The sequence below is a fragment of the Thermoascus crustaceus genome, assembly GCF_041956765.1.
Source record: "Thermoascus crustaceus strain CBS 181.67 unplaced genomic scaffold VTN00scaffold_2, whole genome shotgun sequence".
NCBI classification, from domain to species: domain Eukaryota; kingdom Fungi; phylum Ascomycota; class Eurotiomycetes; order Eurotiales; family Thermoascaceae; genus Thermoascus; species Thermoascus crustaceus.
The window spans coordinates 1,880,930-1,898,860 of NW_027192528.1; the positions used below are offsets into that span (position 1 = coordinate 1,880,930).

At 52.2% G+C, this 17,931-nt stretch overlaps 6 protein-coding genes across 6 annotated transcripts; 3 read left to right on the forward strand and 3 right to left on the reverse strand.

The window, feature by feature from the left end:
- Positions 1-351: 351 nt before the first annotated feature.
- On the forward strand, positions 352-1,811 carry VTN00DRAFT_4211 (uncharacterized protein; the record flags this gene model as incomplete). Its single annotated transcript, XM_069430615.1, has 4 exons — positions 352-742; positions 816-952; positions 1,031-1,322; positions 1,390-1,811. 4 exons carry the CDS (start codon positions 352-354, stop codon positions 1,809-1,811), a joined length of 1,242 nt encoding a protein of 413 aa, XP_069289732.1.
- Positions 1,812-2,428: 617 nt separating this feature from the next.
- VTN00DRAFT_4212 (uncharacterized protein) lies at positions 2,429-5,608 on the forward strand (the record flags this gene model as incomplete). The annotated part of the gene is made up of 1 exon (XM_069430616.1): positions 2,429-5,608. One exon carries the CDS (start codon positions 2,429-2,431, stop codon positions 5,606-5,608), a length of 3,180 nt encoding a protein of 1,059 aa, XP_069289733.1.
- Positions 5,609-6,974: 1,366 nt separating this feature from the next.
- VTN00DRAFT_4213 (uncharacterized protein) lies at positions 6,975-8,659 on the reverse strand (the record flags this gene model as incomplete). Its single annotated transcript, XM_069430617.1, has 3 exons — positions 6,975-7,578; positions 7,649-8,026; positions 8,100-8,659. 3 exons carry the CDS (start codon positions 8,657-8,659, stop codon positions 6,975-6,977), a joined length of 1,542 nt encoding a protein of 513 aa, XP_069289734.1.
- Positions 8,660-10,093: 1,434 nt separating this feature from the next.
- Positions 10,094-11,784, forward strand: VTN00DRAFT_4214 (uncharacterized protein; the record flags this gene model as incomplete). The annotated part of the gene is made up of 7 exons (XM_069430618.1): positions 10,094-10,177; positions 10,262-10,579; positions 10,634-10,670; positions 10,737-10,804; positions 10,860-11,242; positions 11,312-11,379; positions 11,447-11,784. The coding sequence occupies 7 exons, from the start codon at positions 10,094-10,096 to the stop codon at positions 11,782-11,784; spliced, it is 1,296 nt and encodes a 431-aa protein (XP_069289735.1).
- A 2,414-nt stretch (positions 11,785-14,198) lies between these two features.
- Positions 14,199-14,402, reverse strand: VTN00DRAFT_4215 (uncharacterized protein; the record flags this gene model as incomplete). Its single annotated transcript, XM_069430619.1, has 1 exon — positions 14,199-14,402. One exon carries the CDS (start codon positions 14,400-14,402, stop codon positions 14,199-14,201), a length of 204 nt encoding a protein of 67 aa, XP_069289736.1.
- Positions 14,403-14,480: 78 nt separating this feature from the next.
- On the reverse strand, positions 14,481-16,809 carry VTN00DRAFT_4216 (uncharacterized protein; the record flags this gene model as incomplete). Its single annotated transcript, XM_069430620.1, has 8 exons — positions 14,481-14,737; positions 14,800-14,932; positions 15,013-15,513; positions 15,562-15,704; positions 15,754-15,863; positions 15,917-16,000; positions 16,051-16,565; positions 16,666-16,809. 8 exons carry the CDS (start codon positions 16,807-16,809, stop codon positions 14,481-14,483), a joined length of 1,887 nt encoding a protein of 628 aa, XP_069289737.1.
- Positions 16,810-17,931: the final 1,122 nt, after the last annotated feature.

A 17,931-nucleotide genomic window follows, 5' to 3' on the forward strand; every position in this document is an offset into this window, starting at 1 on the left:
GCCTGCCTCTCTACCCCTCACTAATTGATATGGAGAATGTGGAGGGATAGTGCAGTGCGGATCCACATGTTCCCCCGTTCATGAGGTCGCTAGTGAGGTCGATCGGGATCTGGTCAGATGCTATATAAGCATATGAATGGGAGCGTGAGGGATTCGTCTTCCCTCGGCGAACTTTTCACTTAATGCATACATCCTCTGATACCCAGACCCGTCAAACTTGGTATTTAATCCATTCGACTGTCCAATACTGTCTTTCCCTCGACGAACTTCTGACACATCTTTCCAAGGCTGATACCGATATCGATTCCCTCCCGCCATTAAGTACTCCTCCACACCTAGCTAGAAACCAGGATGGCTCCCCTCCCTACGGAAGTCGTCCAGGCACTCCAGCAGCGCGTGGACGCCGCCTGCGCCAACCAGGAGACCGGCATCCCCGGCACGGCCGTCGTCGTGGTCGACCGCGAGGGCAGGGAGCTGTTCGCGCACGCGGCCGGTAAGCGCGGCTACGGCAGCAAGGAGCCCATGACGCTGGACAACATCTTCTGGATCGCGTCGTGCACCAAGATGGTTGTGGGTGTTGCGTGCATGCAGCTTGTCGAGCAGGGAAAGCTGGCCCTCGACGATGCCGCACAGGTCGAGTCCCTGTGCCCGGAGCTCAAGGACCTCAAGGTTCTGCAGGATGATGGGACGCTTGTCGAGAAGAAGCGCGGGATCACGCTGCGGATGTTGCTGTCTCATACCGGTGAGTTGGACCTGCGTCTTAACGTGCTGTATGTGCTTTGTATGTGAGAAAATCAGTACTGACGGGACTCCAGCTGGATTTGGGTACACCTTCTTCAACGAGAAGTTGAGAGACTACAGCAAGCCTATCGGCTACGATGAGTTCTCTGGCCATGTCTCGGACATGTTGCAGCCTCTGGTGTTCCAGCCCGGAGAAGGTTGGCAGTACGGTGTAAGTAACACGGATATGCGATTGCGGAAAATACCCCGTCGTGTGGTGTGATGTCTAATGCATTCTGTTTGTGAACAGTTGGGCATCGACTGGGCTGGAGTGTGCCTTGAGCGCGTCACCGGTCTCTCCTTGAACGACTACCTCCACCAGAACATCTTCGAGCCTCTGGGCCTCAAGAACATCTCCATGTTTCCCACAGCGTCCATGAAGGCAAGACTCGCCTACATGAACCAGCGGGCTCCCAACGGCCAGCTGTCGGGCCGTGACCACGTCCTGCGACGGCCTCTGATCGTCGAGAGCGAAAGCGACATCAAGTCCTGCTTCAACAGCGGAGGTGCTGGTTGCTTCGCCAGGCCGCAGGACTACTGCCGTACGTTTTGCCCCCAGTTCCTACTAGGCAACCTTTGAAGTTTTATCTCTAACGTGATATCGCTCAGAGATCCTGGCGACCCTGCTCAACAACGGCACCTCCCCGACCACTGGCAAGACGCTGCTGCGCAAGGAGACGGTCGACGAGATGTTCCGCAACCAGATCCCCGAGTTCCCCAACTTTGCCACGCAAGGCATCCCTGCTTCGAAGCCAGATCTCACCAACCCGATCCCCAACCTGTACCCGGCGCCTCAGGGCGGTACTCAGGGCTGGGGCTTGACGTTCATGCTGACGGGAGGAGCCACCGGCCGGTCCCCAGGCACGGCTCACTGGGCTGGCCTGCCCAACTCGTGGTGGTGGTGTGACCGGGAGAACGGCGTCGCAGGCATGGTGTGTACCCAGATCCTGCCCTTCGCGGACGCGCAGGTGCTGGGACTGTGGGCGGACGTGGAGACCCAGGTGTACAGGGCTCTTGGGAAGGTGAACTAGGGTAGTGAGAAACCAGCGTTCGTAGTATATACAGTGTATATGAGTAGTGTATGGTTTAGATGACATGATATGATATCTGTTCTGTTCAGTTCCGGTTCTGCCCGTAGGGGTACATCAGCAGCACGTATCCAGCCGGCGTCCTAATAAGCTCCTGCAGTGAGGCGATCGTGCGAGACCCGGTGCGCTTCGACGAAACTAGTCGGATCAGCAGAGTTCAAGGCGTCAATTTCGGGAAACATCGAGTGGTTGTCCTTTTTTTTTCGTCCCACGGGCTGACATCGGAACCAGCAGCCATCAACGCTGTTCCTTTCGCCCTTGCGACACCCTGGACGCTTCCATGTGGGGAGCACACGCAACCGGACGCGAGCAACATCGACGCCAGCAGAGGAACAAGAGCGATCCGTGAACAACCGGGTGATAAAATGCACCCCAGATTTTTCTCCGGACTCGAGGCGAGCCCGCGGGGGAGGGCGCTAGGCACAGGCCGTCGCTCTAGCGGCCCCCGCAGCGATCCCCCTCATCGCCGACCTTAAGACGATGTTGGCCTCTTTTTGTTTATCTCTGATTCTCGACCACGGCTGTGCGTCCATGCTCGTCTGAAGCACAACCCATCCGGTATGGACCTCGACATCCCAGGACTTTCTCCCAATGGCCTCTTCCAGCAACCCGCCCCCGATCACGACGGCCAGACGACAACAACTGATAGCAAGACGCGCCTGGCGGGGGCCACCGAGCCTCCCCGTCGCCGCCAACACCGCAGCTGCGACCAGTGTCGCAAGGGCAAGCGAGCCTGCGATGCAGAGATCACCGTGAAGTCGCATGGCCTGGAGTCTCCCCCGAGCTCCAACGCCAGTGGCTCTCCGGGACGTACGGTCTCTGCGGTAGGCCCGTGCTCCAACTGCATTCGATGGAGGAGGGAGTGCACCTTTGAATGGCTCCGTTCGGTGCAGACGAGGACCGTCCAGCGCCGCAGGAAGAAAGCCAAGGTTGCTGAAAACCAGAAAGAGAAACAGTGCATGGAGGCTGCCTCCTCTCCCCATGCTGCTTTGAGCAGCCAGCCGCCGCTTGCTGCCGGACTCGCCTCTTCTCAGCCCGGTGCCGAATTTCCAGGAAACGGAGACCTATCACTGGGAGGGAGTGATCCCTCCGGGACGCTACTGTCGCAGGTGCCGGACCTGCAGGGCTTTTCAGATCTTGGGAGCAATGCAGGGAGCTATCTGGGACCTGGGTCCGCTGGAACGCCATGGGAGGCACACATCCCGGGCCGTCCTCGAGCACCCGCTTTAGGGGATATTGATGGGTTGCTGGATTCCCAAGACGTTCTTTTCGACTGGATACCACAGCATAGTAACAATATCAGCATCCCCGCCGGTATGGCAACGAAGATGAACGCGTCGTCGACTCTCAACAACGTCAATTTCAATCTGTACTCACCGTCCGGCGGCGGGTTTGCTGGAAGCAACGAGCAAATACATCCTCCCCTGTCTCTCTCCCCAGGCAGCCTGCCCCGTCAAAAGGATTCGAACGCGAACCGACCGTCGATCTCTTCCCAGAACTTGAACCTTGCACAGAACTACGCACGGTTCACGTTGACCCAAAACCTGCTCCGTATCTACCACGACAGCATGGAGAACGCGCTGTCCTGCTGGCTGACGGAGAGGACGTGTCCGTACAGCAGCGTCCTCCGTCAGAGCATCCGCGGGACGAGATCCTTTCGGCAGATATCTACTTCCCCGGAGGCCGAATGGGGCCCGAACTGGTCGAATCGGATCTGCACTCGAGTCTGTCGGCTGGACCGCGCTTACTCGACAATCCGGGGCCGGAACCTGACGGCCACAGAGGAGCGCGCGGTTTCTCGGGCCCTCCATACGACGATCATGGCGTTCGCCACGCAATGGGCGCAGGCAAGTGACCGCAGCAGGAGACGAGACGGCAGCAGCAATTTGAGTGGCATGAATGGCATTCCCTCACAGTCCACGAATGATTCGGAACGTTCCGTCCAGGAGACGCTTTGGAACCAGGCGTTTCACGCCTTGAACGACGCGGCTGGTATCGAGTCGTTCCGCGTTGTGTTTGCCCATATCATCTTCTCCCTGACACAGCGGCCCCTGAATGTAGCGCAGCATCTCGAGATCATGAACGCCCGGCGCGGACGCGGCTGTAATTGTCAGCGTGACACAAAGGATCTCAACTACAGTTACCAGGATGCAGGCTGTCAACGTTGTAGCGACAGAGCATCAGCGGGACTGGCAGAGTTGCACGAGCTGTTCGACTCCGATAAAGCGCCACTGTTCCTCGAGACTGCAGTCCGGCAGATGTTTTTCTATCGTCACAAGCTGACAAGGCTCCAGCGACAGATCGCAACGAAACGAGACTCAAAGAAGGGGTACAACATGAGCGGTAGTAGCATTTTCCCGCTGCCAAGTCCTCCTCCTCAATGTGGACGAGAACCAGCGGAGCCCAGGGCAAATCTCTTGAATCAAGACGACTACGAGACATTCCATCTCCTCTTCTGGCTGGGGGTCATGTTTGACACACTCACAGCAGCCATGTACCAGCGCCCTCTCGTCGTCTCGGACGAGGATAGCGCCATCACCTCCGCCATACCAGAGGAAGAACACCAACCCAATAACCTGAAAGAGGACGCGATCGATCTTGACGGATGGAATCTTGCATCTAACATGTCTCAATCATCCAATACGCCGCGGGAGCAGGATCTATGGGGAGACCTCTTCCTCCTCCTCAACAACAGCAGAGGGGTTCCCGGAGGCCAACAACAACCCTGGCTCAATTGCAAAATCCCTCGCTGGCCCTGCTCCTACCCCGAAGCTGCTGAGACCCTCATCGACGCAGCACCCATCAAAGTGCTCCTCTTCCGCCGGGTAACCCGCCTGCAGACCCTCGTCTACCGCGGTGCCGGCCCTGACAAGATCGAGGAGGCCATCGAGGATACGCTCCGCGTCTACCAGCATTGGAACAGCACGTTCGGTCTGTTTATACTTGACTGCGTCGCACACCACGATGACCTCCCGCCCCGTCTGCAGTCGTGGTACGTCATCCTGGCGGGACATTGGCATCTCGCTGCGATGCTGATGGCGGACGTCCTCGAGGGTATCGACGACGCAGGCATCGGGGTGGAGTCCAAGTCCGAAGCGAGGAGGGCATCACGGCTCGTTGCTGCTCTGAAGAGGGAGAACGCCTTTGCGGTTGCGGATTTGGCAAGGCGTTCGATGCAGGGGCAGACCCACGACACCTCGTTCTCCCGGGCCCGCGAATTCCACCACGCCGTCAATGGCCGCGCGTTCCTCACCGAGCCGTGGACCGCCGTGCTGATCCGTTCGTTCGCCCGGGCGGGATATATCCTCGTGGACCTGTTGGATACGGACGGTAGTAAACCCGTACAGCAAAACATACCCACTGTGTTCCCTTCAAAGGAAGCAGCAGCAGCAGTAGCAACAGCATCAGAAAAAGACGAAAGCAGGATAAAGGCACGCTGCATCTCGTGCGTCGACGCGCTTTGGTGCCTGAGTAAAAAGTCTGACATGGCGTTCCTGGCGGCAAGGGCGCTGTCGAATAGTCTTGAGGAGCGGATTCGTCAAAGACAGCGACAGGAACGACAGCAGCGCAGTCAGGACCCTTCACTACAGGGGTCTGATCATTACGAGTATGGTTCCGTTCCGCGGAACGGAAATGGAAAAGCAAATATAAATGATGGTTTGTATTTTCCGGATCTGGATGCAGGTTTGGATCCGATCCCACTCGGACAGATTCCGCTTGTGGGGTCCCTTTCAGGGTGATAGTGTGTTTGTGTGTGTTGTTACTTACGTGGGGTATTCTATGATTGTACAAGATCCTGTCTATTGGAATCTGGAGCCGCGGTGTGTATGTACAAAAGTCTACGTATACAGAGATACGTACGTTGGATTGAATTGGATTGGATCTGGTAAATAATAAAGGGATTTGGTTTTTGTCTTTTATTGGTCTTATTATTGAGCGCGAGCGTGGTTGTTGAAAATCAAGCATTTAGTTTATATCTATAAGTGCTTCTTAGTCCTTTTTCTTTTTTTTTCTTGGAATAATATATTGTAGTTTCAAAAAAAATTCCTTTTATTCTGTTTAGCAGAATGAGATGAGATCAATTCATTGCGTGGTACTAAAGAGCCTGATATGCCCTGAATGATCTGCATGCATGCAGGTTCGAATCTGATCTGACTACTTGAGTGTCGTGGTGCTACCACCAATCAGTTAGTAGGTTAGGTTAGGTACTGGATTTAGCAGTTCCTTAGGTAGTATTATGGACGTAACGTAGTCTTAATGATCTTGACTGTTTGTCTGTCTTCAGCAGAGCAGATAGAACGGGTGTGTGGACATTGTGTCTAGGTCGATGCTGTTAACTATGAACTACGGGTCTCCACATGTATATATATGCCTTAAACAGAAAGGGGTTAGTTAGTAAAGTAGCGTTAGAAAGTTAGGGGAAGTATGTACCTCAATTGTAGGGAAAGAAAAAAAATGATGTGTAGCCAAGGTTTAATATTACCCTTAATCTAATCTGGTCAGTCAGTCAGACTGTATTGTCAAAATGATTCTCTTAGTCTTGCCTCAGTAAAGTGCCTTAGAGACAGGTCCATCCTTCCTGGTAAGCAGGTCAGATCAGGTCAAAAATCTCAAAAGAATTTATATGAATTATGATAGGATACAGGATATAGAATATGCTTCTATAGGATTTCACTGGCAAGTAGAGAGAAAGTAAGAATCAGTTCAGGGCAATTAGTTGCATGCTGCTTGATATCCTTTACTGAGGGTTGCAAGAAGTGATATGATAATCGGATCGGTGTCGTTTCAACTAAGGTACTACACGAGGCTGTCTGTCATTGTTGAAGTAGAGAATACCTTCCTTTCTTGGCTGTTCTTTACAGATGACGATGAGGTTTGTCAGGGAGATGTGTAGACAAGAAATAAGTAGGTATTATATATAAGTTCAATAATGCTCTATACTATATACAAAAGAAAAGCTCGCATTCAAAGAAAGTGGATGTTATGCTTCACTTGCGATGGGAAGCAGCTATGAATAATACTTATATAGTACTCTCCAGGGTACTTACTATCTGTACTGTAGAAAGAACCCGAAGTAACAAGGTCCTTGCCTGATGAATCAATGGATCAACAGGCCACCTTCCGTCGAGTGATCCGCACCTCCACCCCTTCCTGCTTGTTGAACCACGTATTGATGGTATGCCACTGCTTGCCGTCCTCCCACAGCTCGAGCCTATAATGCCTCAACACATGCGGAACCAGCTTGTGCAGCTCCGCCAGCGAGATATTCTTCCCGATGCACGTCCGCGTCCCGGCGCCGAAGATCAACATGTGCTTCTCCATCTCCGTCGCATCGCCTTCGAGCCAGCGGCCGGGCCTGAACTGGTCCGCGTCGTCGCCGAAGATCGATCTGTCGTAGTGCACGACGGCGCCGTTCATCCCGACGCGGTAACCCCCCGGGATGTAGACGCCGCAGAGCTCCATGCCCTCGGGGGGCACGATGCGGCCCATGGTCAGCGCGACGCTGGGGTGCATGCGGAAGGCTTCCTTGATGCAGGCGCAGAGGTAGGGGAGCTTGATGGCGTCCGAGTACTTGACCGGGAAGCTGAGCTGGCCGGTTTCGGCGGCGTGGTCGATTTCCCGCAGGAGTTCGTCGTAGACGGCCGGGTGCTTCATGAGGAAGTAGAATACGGCGCGGAAGGCGATGGCGGTTGTGTCGGATCCGGCGAACCTATATAATAAAATTCCTGTCAGTTCCGTGGTGATGCTTGATTTTCCAGAAGAAAAGATGACAAACTTACAAACCGACATATGCCTCCAACTCGATCTCACCCATCTTAAAGTCAACCTTCTCGCCCTTCTCACGGTAGATCGAGTACAGCTGCTCCAGCAGATCGGTCCGCTTCTCGGTCTCGTCCGATGCATCAAATCGCTTGGCTACACAGCTTTTGGCCGCCTCCGCGATGGTGTCGATGGCCTTCAAGGCCCTCAGAGACCCGGGGACCACGATCGCAGAACCGAGAATCAGGGGACGAAGATACGACGGACCGACGGCCGTCACGCACAGGAATGGCGTGAGCAGTTCCAGGGCGTAGATCCATCCACCGTGGTCGTGTCTCTTCTCCATGAAGCCGAACATGCGGCCGAAGTAGAGCTCCCCGATGACGTCGAAGGCGTACCTGGATGACTCCGTTTAGTATGTCAACTTATCAATAGCATTTGTTGTCGAAGGAAAAAAGGGAAAAAGAAAACCATTGCAGCCACGTCCCCAGATCAAAAGACCTCGCCCCGTCCGCATATTCACCCATCCGCTGCAGAAACAGCTGGGAACACCGATCGATATACCGCTCCGACTGCAGCACGTTCGACAGGGAGTAGACGTGATTGACGATCCGCCTCCGCTCGGCATGTACCCTGTCCTTGACGCCCGTAAAGTGGTCCGGGTACTTGCTGAAGGACGGATTGCTCCAGACGGGGTAGAAGTCGGTCTTATCCAGCGCGTCCTTGCCCGTCCGGTATATTTTCCTGATGGCGTCCGGAGCGGCACACGCGACCTCGTTGGGCGCGATCCGGATGAGGGGGCCGTGCTGGGCGTGCAGACGCCTCTGCGTGTGCTCCATGTCCCCTCGCACGATCTGGATCATGTACCATGTTCGGCTGACGGATGCCAGCCATGGGCCTGGTACCTTGCTTAACGGGTGGAAGGTCCTGGCGTAGATGATCCAGAGGATCCAGTACACCGCGAAAGATGCAGATAACAGGCCGAGAGACGAGAAGAAGGAGAGGTGTAGTGTTGCCACCGCAAACGACATCTTCAAGAATTTAGGTAGGTACTTAGGTAAACAAATTGAACAACCAATGGTTCCATGAAGGGGAGAAGAAAAGAAGGACTGACTAAAGAGATACCAGATGGAAAAGCAGCCATTTACGAGAAATCATTTTCGTTTTTATACCTATCATAATACACAGGCAGGGGAAGGGGGGTTCGGAGCTCCGATAGAGTAGAAATCCACTTGCAGACTGTTTGACGGAAACTGGAACTAAGATGTACACGGCCACAGACCACGGTTCCTATTCAAGAACCGCCATGCGGCCATGTCTCTCATTATGCTCCGCATACGCAGTAGTCTGAGCAGTAGTCTGCTTTTGCTTTTGCTTCAGCACTTTGCTTGTAGATCAATTGGCTGTCTAGATAAGGGGGCCGGCATTTTTTGAGTGGCGCCATGGTGCGTTTCGAGTGTATCTCGGCATTGAGGAGGGATATTTTTCTTTTAAAATATTAGGGAGGGTCCATATATGAAAACGAACGTTCAGCATGTGGAGTCTAGTGCTCTGTGCAAGACAGGTCCACTCACGGATATGCTCCCTTGTAAGCACGATCTCAGGTATACACTACTTTATCATATCTTTCGGCACCCCCCGTCCCCCCCCTGTCCAAGCCACAAACCTTGCCACTTCTGCTATATTTTGATCTGAGCTGGCTTTATCTAAGGCCTGTGACCTACCATATATAAAATAGCAATCTGCCAAGCCCACTGGGCAGCAGGGGAGAGGTGGTGAAAGATATGATATAGTAGTGTAAGCCATGCTCCTGACTCAAGTAACTAAACGAGAGGAGCATGCAACAGTACTAACGCCCGCATGAACCGGGCCTTTTTCCCGGCATATCCACGCTTTTACAGCGTTTTATCCTGCCGAGGCTAATGCAAGTACTCTAGGACATAGTTACGCATATAGACCGGGACCTTGGGCCCGGTCCTCGCGTTGACCCGGGGTTTCCCAGACTTACGGAATATACAGCCTATTGCATACCAGCGCCGACGGATGAAGAACAATAACCCATGAAACGACTGTGCCGTATTTTCTACTCTGGGAATCGTTAACATGTCGACGATAAACGGGCAAGGCGGCTTGTGGGGCCGACGTGGATGCGGAATAAGTATTAGCTTTTTTTAAGTGAGCTGTCAAACATGGCCGACTCCACTGTGGCGGTTTGAGGTGTCATGGGGTTATTGTGCTAATTGTGCTAGAATCACTGATTCGTTACAACGTGTAGTATAACCAATTCTCGTATTCGGGAGACGCCCGTAGTAAGCATGGAGGTGCTTACCAGGGGGCAAAGGCGACTCGGAGATTTTATGCCCTACTATTTACTATATCTGCTGCACAAGCCGATCTACATATACCTTCTGTGACATGTGCCCTCTTTGAGATAGAGGTCTGGCACACCGGTGCAATTGGGCGAGATGAAGGTGAATTGGTTGATTTCGCTGACGGCGGGCCTTTTTGCCCTAGGTACTCAAGCCCAGAGTGCAATGCCAACGTGTGCGGTGAGTACTAGCTGCTGATTTTGATCAAACAATCTGATAAGATGCAAAAAAAAAAAAACCAGATTCTAAACAGACCTTCATCAGTCCAATTGTCTAGGAAAATACCTGCTGCAGTCCTCATGCACGGCGACAGACTTTGCGTGCATATGCGCCGATACCGCCCTGATGGGAAACGTCGAGACTTGCGTGCTGGGCAGCTGCACCATCAAAGAAGGCCTAACCGCTAAAAACACGACGGCGACTCTTTGCGGACAGCCGGTTCGAGATGATACCGTTGTAACGTCTGTGGTCACGGCGGTTTCCGGCGGCCTTGCTTTGATCGCGGTTGCAATGCGAATTGTCGATATGCTGCCCGACTGGACCACTTTCCAGCCGGGTGATGCTTTCGCGATAATTTCACTGGTGAGTAATGAGTCGATCCGTAGGAAGAGAGCGACCGCTGATACTCGATAACAGATCTCGGCGATACCTATGGCAGTGTTAGAATTTATTAGTACGCTTCTATCTCCCAAAGCCACTTATCCAGAAGACATGCCGTATCCTGACAAGTTCCTTCCAGTGTCAAAAGAAGGGTTCGGAAAAGACATTTGGGTCTTGCCGTTTGACAACATTACCCGGATAGTCAAGGTATTTGACATCCTTTCTCGCGTATAGTACTTTGACTGCTAACCTAATGAGTTAGTATACATGGTTAACAGAGATATTCTATATGGCGGCAACCGGATTCACGAAGATTACCATCCTTGCACTCTACCTGAGAGTCTTTCCGTCGAAGCCGTTCCGGCTTACCGTGAATATCACCATCGGCGTCTGCATCTGCTACATCATCACCTTCGTCCTGGTTACAACAGTTCACTGCTTGCCGGTATCCTACACGTGGACCGGCTGGACCGGCGAGACAGAGGGACGTTGCATCAACTTCAACGCCTTTGCGTGGGCTCATGCTATTGTGAACATCATCCTGGATCTGTTTGTGATCCTCCTACCCATTCCACAGCTTTTACGGCTCGCTCTAGGAACAAGGAGGAAAGTCCATTTGGTGCTCATGTTCTGCGTTGGATTCTTGTGAGTATAGTCCTCGAACTTGTCCCAGCGTTCATCCGAAGCTAACATTAGCCCTCACAAAAAAAAAAGCATCACGATTGTCAGTATCATCCGGCTCAGTTCGCTGGTTCGATTTGCCAATACGACAAATCCTACTTGTAAGGCCTTTTTTTTCCATGACTCTACTTCGAGCTAAGGACCTTTTTTTACTTACTGAGCGAAAAGGGGACAACGTTCCAACCGCATACTGGAGTGTGCTTGAAGCGTTCATCAGCATTATCTGCACATGCATGCCCTCAATCCGATCCGTCCTGCGCCGTTTCTTCCCTACCTGTTTCGGCAGCACCAACGATCCCAACTCCTCAGACGACAGAAACTATAGAATCTCGTCCAAGCCATTGTCAGACGCAGGAATCACGAAAACTGTTCACCACAGTGTCAGCATTCTGCCTAGAAGCGGTGACTCTGATATCATCGAACTGACGGACAATAACGAAGACGGTAATACTCGCAGACAAAATGGGGTGGTAAGCCGAGCTCTACGCGAACTACTACCTACTTAATTTAATGGCTTTTGCAAAACGATTCATTTGGCCTAGCCCTCAGGATCCAATCGTTGGATTGTCTCCTTCTAAGCCTGCATGTGATATCCAGTACCTGTTCCTTTTAGTCGTCTCACTTTTTCACTTTTGTTCTTTTTTTTTTTCTGTCTTGCCGAGGCATTGGGTGAGGGACGTTGTTCAAACTATCGGGCCAGGTTCCGACGCGGGACGCGGGACGGCTCGCGGCCCGCGGCCGTAGCGCATTACCTAGTAGAGTAGTTGAGCACCAGAATCGAGTAGAGATCTAGACGTATGGCTTGGCAAAGCATTGACGGATCGCAACTGAGTCGCTGTCAGCGGTAGATCCCTGCCAGCTAGAGTCAGCTAGGGTTCCGGGACGTGGCCTCCGTCTCGGTTAACTTAGTAGTCTTAGCTCCAACGATGATGATAAGTTGACAGGCGATAATAATAATAACAAGGCTAGGACCGTGCAGAGATCCAGAAGTCGACGACTGGACGCATAGCGGACCATGCTTTGAAGGCCTTTGTTCTTTTACGCTGAACTACTGGCCCACCGGAAGGGGGGAAGAGCTTCCGAGTCCCATCGAATTGGCAGCGGCTTGAGACAACTGGCCGCAAGCTGCCACCAAGACGACAGGACGACAGGACGACAGGGGTGTTCGTCGATGGCCAGTCAGACAAGAAAGCGACGTGAGATCATCTGAAACACGGTTCGTGGACGCTTCGCTTATAACCTGGTCCTGTTCGTCGTTACCTTTCTTCAGCAAGTTTGTTAAGCACTTACTAATACTGTTGCAGGACGGGATTGGAATAGTTTCGGTAATATTCCTCAACTCCACGTGTCAGTTAAGCTGGGTAATCGGAGGATCGATAGACTCGCAAATCTTGGCGATAAGCTAGGTATCGGTGGTACACGGACGTGTTCATGGAGAAAACAAAACTGAAGCCTTTCATACATTGCGGGATTTCACAAGGCAAATCAGCAAAGTAGGTATTAACGGACGGTAAAGCAATTGAACAGGCCGTCGTCTACTTTTTTTTTCTTAAAATATGAAGAAATACATACTCAAATCAGCTTCCACATTTCGTTTCCCGTGTTATCACCTTTTTGGCCTGGTGGAGTGCAGGACTCCCATCGGAGAAGGGTTGGCCCAAACTGAAGACGCTGAAATTTGAGGTACCACGCCTGGTGGGCATCTGGCTAAGGTTATCATTCACTCTTACCCATACGGGCCTCCTCGCGCCTCAACAATCGCCCGATCATGGGCCATCGTCCGTCTCGTAGAAGCGTCCTGATTCTCGAGGCAGCTTTCGAGATTGTAAGTCCGGGCCTCCAAGGACTCTGACTGGTCGACGGTGGCATGACCCCGGGCTAAATCCGAAGCTGGTTTTGTGACTAGCGTTTTGTATAGAGGTCTCGTCCCGTGTTATACCATACAGAGTACAATCGATTCTACCGGCCAATGACCAGCCGTTGGCTTCCCATCTCTTAGCAGAATTCCTGATCTATCCGGCTCCGATCGGACGCTCCCTAAGTCCCATACAGCGTGTAGGAAACGGACACCTGAATCAGGGTGAGGCGATGACGCTGTCTGTCTCGTCTGCCCCCATCTGTGTGCTCCTGAAATCCATTCTCCGGGCTTTGGGAGCTCTGAACGCTGGACGAAGCCACGGAGCACCCTTGTTTAGGAGAGCTAGACTTCTTGATAGACGAAGTCCATCCTGAGCATCTTAGTTAGCTGCACCTGTCACCACTGGAAGAATTCTGTAGTTCCGATGATCGCGGGACCGTTGCGCCTGAATAATCATAGTGCTGTCTGTCCTTGGAGTGACACCCTGACTTTTCTATAGATGGAATTGCGCCTCGAGGTTCCTCAATTGACGGGAAGCTGGTGCGATGTCTTGTTCAACAGCTGTTCGGGGATCGCTCGAATCTCTGAAACTCCGTCTTGAAAAAAGTCAGAGAAATCGAAGAAAGAGACAAGTCCAGAGAGGCTCATACAGTCTAGTATACAAAGATAAAAACAAATGGCTTGTCGCTCCCACTTCAGAGATAAATATCTGACACTTGATCTAGGGACAGAGGTCGGGGGGGGGGGGGGGGGGGGTTATAGGCAGGTCCAGGTCCAGGTCCAAGATGATAAAATTCGATCCGAAGTGTAATTAAACCTGTCAGCACGTAGACAGAGGCCAGCAGACCCAAGGGATGCTTGCAGAATGAGGCTGACCAGCATCTCTGATCCTCACACCTAAGCGCCTTAGTAGCATGGTCACGTTGCACTAGAGAGCCTTCAATGCAGCAACAGAAGTATGAACCTTCAAGACAAGGTAGCTATCAGAGGTTGCTCACAATCTGTCTTGATTGATCAATGTCGCGATTAACTAATGTACCTCTAATGCAGACTGACTGCTGATCAATCGATCACACAACTAGGTACATATATGTGTAAGAAGTAAGAAGCTGTAATAATAATAGCAATATAGAAAAGAATATCACCCTCCACATCTGGCTGGGGTATATATAGAGAAAAGAAATATGATATATCAGAAGAGCGGGGGTTAAATGTGAATATAAATAAAAGATCAACGAAGAATGGCAAGTGCCAAATCCACATCATTCATAAAGGGGTCCAAGACGTTCCATGACGGAAGAGGAGTACTTCAATGTAAAGAGGTTGTTTGCTTAGTTGCCGAATTTATTCAGCAACCAAAACTGCAACGGACCAGGCCGGCAGTTCGATCGCGAACGTGCCTCCTTGAGCATTGATGTCGGTGCTCTTCGGGGTAACCTGGGTCTCGCTGAAGTTGTTGGTGGCGTCCGGGCCCCCGGAGAGGGTAGTGAGCCTGGCGCGCGACGGGCCATCAATGTGGACGGTGACCTTCTGCGGCGCGTCACCGTAGTTGGCGAACTTGACGTAGAAGCTGTTGTCGGCTCGGGAGGCCACCCAGTAGACTGGATGAGAAGTTAGTTGATGTTGTACATCTTGAACTTCTGACGAGATTGGAGCTGCATACCAGGGCCAAAAGGACCGTCTGCCTTGACAGGCAGGATGGTCTTGCCGCGGTTCACTGAGAACAGCTGCTGCACATAGTAGCTAGTGGTGCGGACGACACCATCCGGGTTATTGTTGAAGGGGATCAAGTTCGGCTGCGAATTAGGCTCACTCAGTTAGCCTCACTGCTTAAATCTCAAATGGGGATCCAGATATCTATCTCGAAAATACTTACTGTCCACTGATCGCCATCGGCATGTTCCAGCAGCGGCGCGTACGCAGCCATCTTGACGACATCGCTGTTCCTCTCGACACCAATCATGAACACAGCCTCTGCGACCGAGGTCTGCATGATCGGGAAGGGAACATGAACTCCATCGTTCTTGGAAACGCAGGCGAACTCGCCAACAAAGTACGGGAAGGCCCGGTCGACATTGTCGAACATGTTGAATCTGCCGACCATCTCGTCTGTTGTGTCGTACGTGTGCCAGTCCAGCCAGATACCCGCCGGTTTCGGGTCCGGAAGGTAGTCTGGGGTACTGGCAATGATGGTGAGCTGAGGGTATGCCTTCTTGATAGCATCGTGGAAGCGCGTAAATCGCTCCGCATAGCTAGGTCCTCCACCCCAGAGGTGATCTTCGTTGCCGATTCCCACGTGTGTCACTGGCCACGGGTCTGGAAATCCGTGAGATGCGCGGAGCGCACCGTACTGCGTGGTCACATCACCGAGAACGTACTGCGGCCATTAGCCAGAGTTGGCTTGCTGAGTCAAGATGTAGCCTACCTCCAGTTCATTGAGAACATCATCGATATATGGCTCCAGGGCGTCCCCGGCGATGATTGGTCCGTCCAAGGACAACCCGTCCCAGACCACAAGGATAGGCTTCAAGTTCATATCCTTGCACCAGAGGAAATACTCGTTCAGACCTTAGCCAGTTAGGATGATATATCCGAACATCGTAAGGGAGTATCTTACCCAGAGCATCCGTGTTGGGATAACCCCAAGTGCCGTTACGGCCTGGGCGGTCAGTCAATGGTCCAATTGTCTCATTCCACTTCCAGCGCGTTTCAGGAGTCATTCCCTCACTGTATTGATCAGCCTAGTCCACCAGCTTACTCTAAATACGAGTAGGACGTACAGATTGTTCCCTCCGGGGAAGCGAAGGAAAGAGCCCTTGAGAGCAGATACCACATTTGCTAGAGCCGGCTTCAATCCATTTGGCCTGTAATATGTCAATACCGTAAATGGCTCCGGAGAGAAAACGGATCTGACCTTCCATTAAATGTAGGCGGGAAGAGCTGGATATAGTCAAAGTTCAGAGAACGCCCGGCAACCTTGGAAGCGTCGAAGGTCAAAGCCCAGATGTTGTTACCATCCGGTGCCTGCTTTGACTGGAAAGTCGTCTCAACCTGCGAATATTTCGCAGAAGTGCTCACGACGTTGATTGTCTTCGCAGCATACTCGATTCCGCTGGCCGCCCCTGCAAGGCGTACTGTGATCGGGCCAACGTAATCTCCTTTGATATAAAAGGAAGTTGTATAGGTATCAGCATTGACCGGGATACCCCAGTATCCGGCGTTCGAGAAACCAACTTGGCCGGAAACGCCCTCGGGAACGGCAACCTTCAGGGACCGCGGGATCGCAGCCGTCAGCGGGTTTTGTGTGTCGACACTCAACTTGACGTTGCCAATTGCAGCATAGGCGTCGAGACTTGTATCAGGACCCTGAAAGCCATTGTTACGCAGAAGCTGCCCGTGGATACCCCCATCTCCCGAATGGTTGATGTCCTTGGCAATTATCAGTACTATACTAAGCAAACACAAGTGAAATAAGAGGCTAAATAAAACACGTAATAAAAATAATAAACCAATAAAAGAGAGAATTTACCTCAAACATAAGACCATAGAGGATCGGACTGGACTCATTGCCCCCGGACGTAGACACGGTAAGGTCCAGACCGGCCACCGACCTCGCCAGCTGGCTGGCAGCGAACAAAAGCCCGCAAATAAGGCTATTTGATAGACGAGCCATCTCGGAGAAGTTGTTGCTCCGTTAATCCAGCCAGACCTGTAAGGAGGCCCGTTCCTGACAGCAACTTTGGAATTCCGCAATGACAAGCGAGGCTGGAGGTCGGACAGGATGCCGCAGGGCGGTGCGGACGACGAGGGCCCTTTTATAACATCGCTAGCGGGTGTTATGAATTCTAGGAATATCCACTGGGAGTTATCTTGCTATGCTTGCGGGAAATAACCGCAGACAAAGTTAGATTATCTATTTGCACCTCGCATATCCGCCAAGCGTCCCACAGGAACAGTAGTAGTCTGCATACTTTTTTGGATTGTAATGCATTCAGACCATACATCTGCGCTTTCCGGGGTTGTATGGAAGCAGCGTCCGTATCTTGAGAGCACGGATGGCGGGTCTAAGGCCGTGGCAGGACGGGTCAATAGCTAGTAAACAGCATATCATGAGAGGACGAGACGTGGAGAAGTTAGTTGGACATCCCCACTCCCACGGCCAAAAAGGCGCATATGTCCAAGACCTGCCACGAACTTCCAAGCCGCTAATTCACTGCTGTTTACCTTCCAGCAGAAGAGGCATCGACGCAGGGGACTTCCCCCGCAACCAGCTCGGCTCTGGAAGGGAAACCCCCAGGTGAGATGTATACATTCCACGGCAGAAGCTTCATTCCCGCCGGGAGTGAGGCTGGAGACCAAAGCCCAAGAATGCCATGGATCATAATAGGCCGCTTTCCTGGATATGTACCATTTTTCTATTCAGTCACCAGTGATTTAACCGTAATTTGGAGGATCCCTTGCACTCAGCCGCAATAATGTCTGCGAATTGCATTGGCAAAACCAGATCCTATCAAGCTGAGGTAGAGATCTGTCACATGGGCCAGACCAGTGAAATGGCATAGAAAAAGAAAAATGATACTGGCCCCGCGGCGGAAGAAGATGGGCCCGAGCTGAACAAATTGTATTGGAAGTTGGGGTGATCCTAGTTCCATGGGCACACGGCGGATGGGGAGAGATCGGCAAGATCTTGGCTCCGACAAATGCAAGGTCCCTCTGGGCCCCCATTCCAATAGATCCACCTTGGCCCTAGCCACAGCCAGCAATCTCGTAATGTTGAATCGCGTTAGCCAGACAG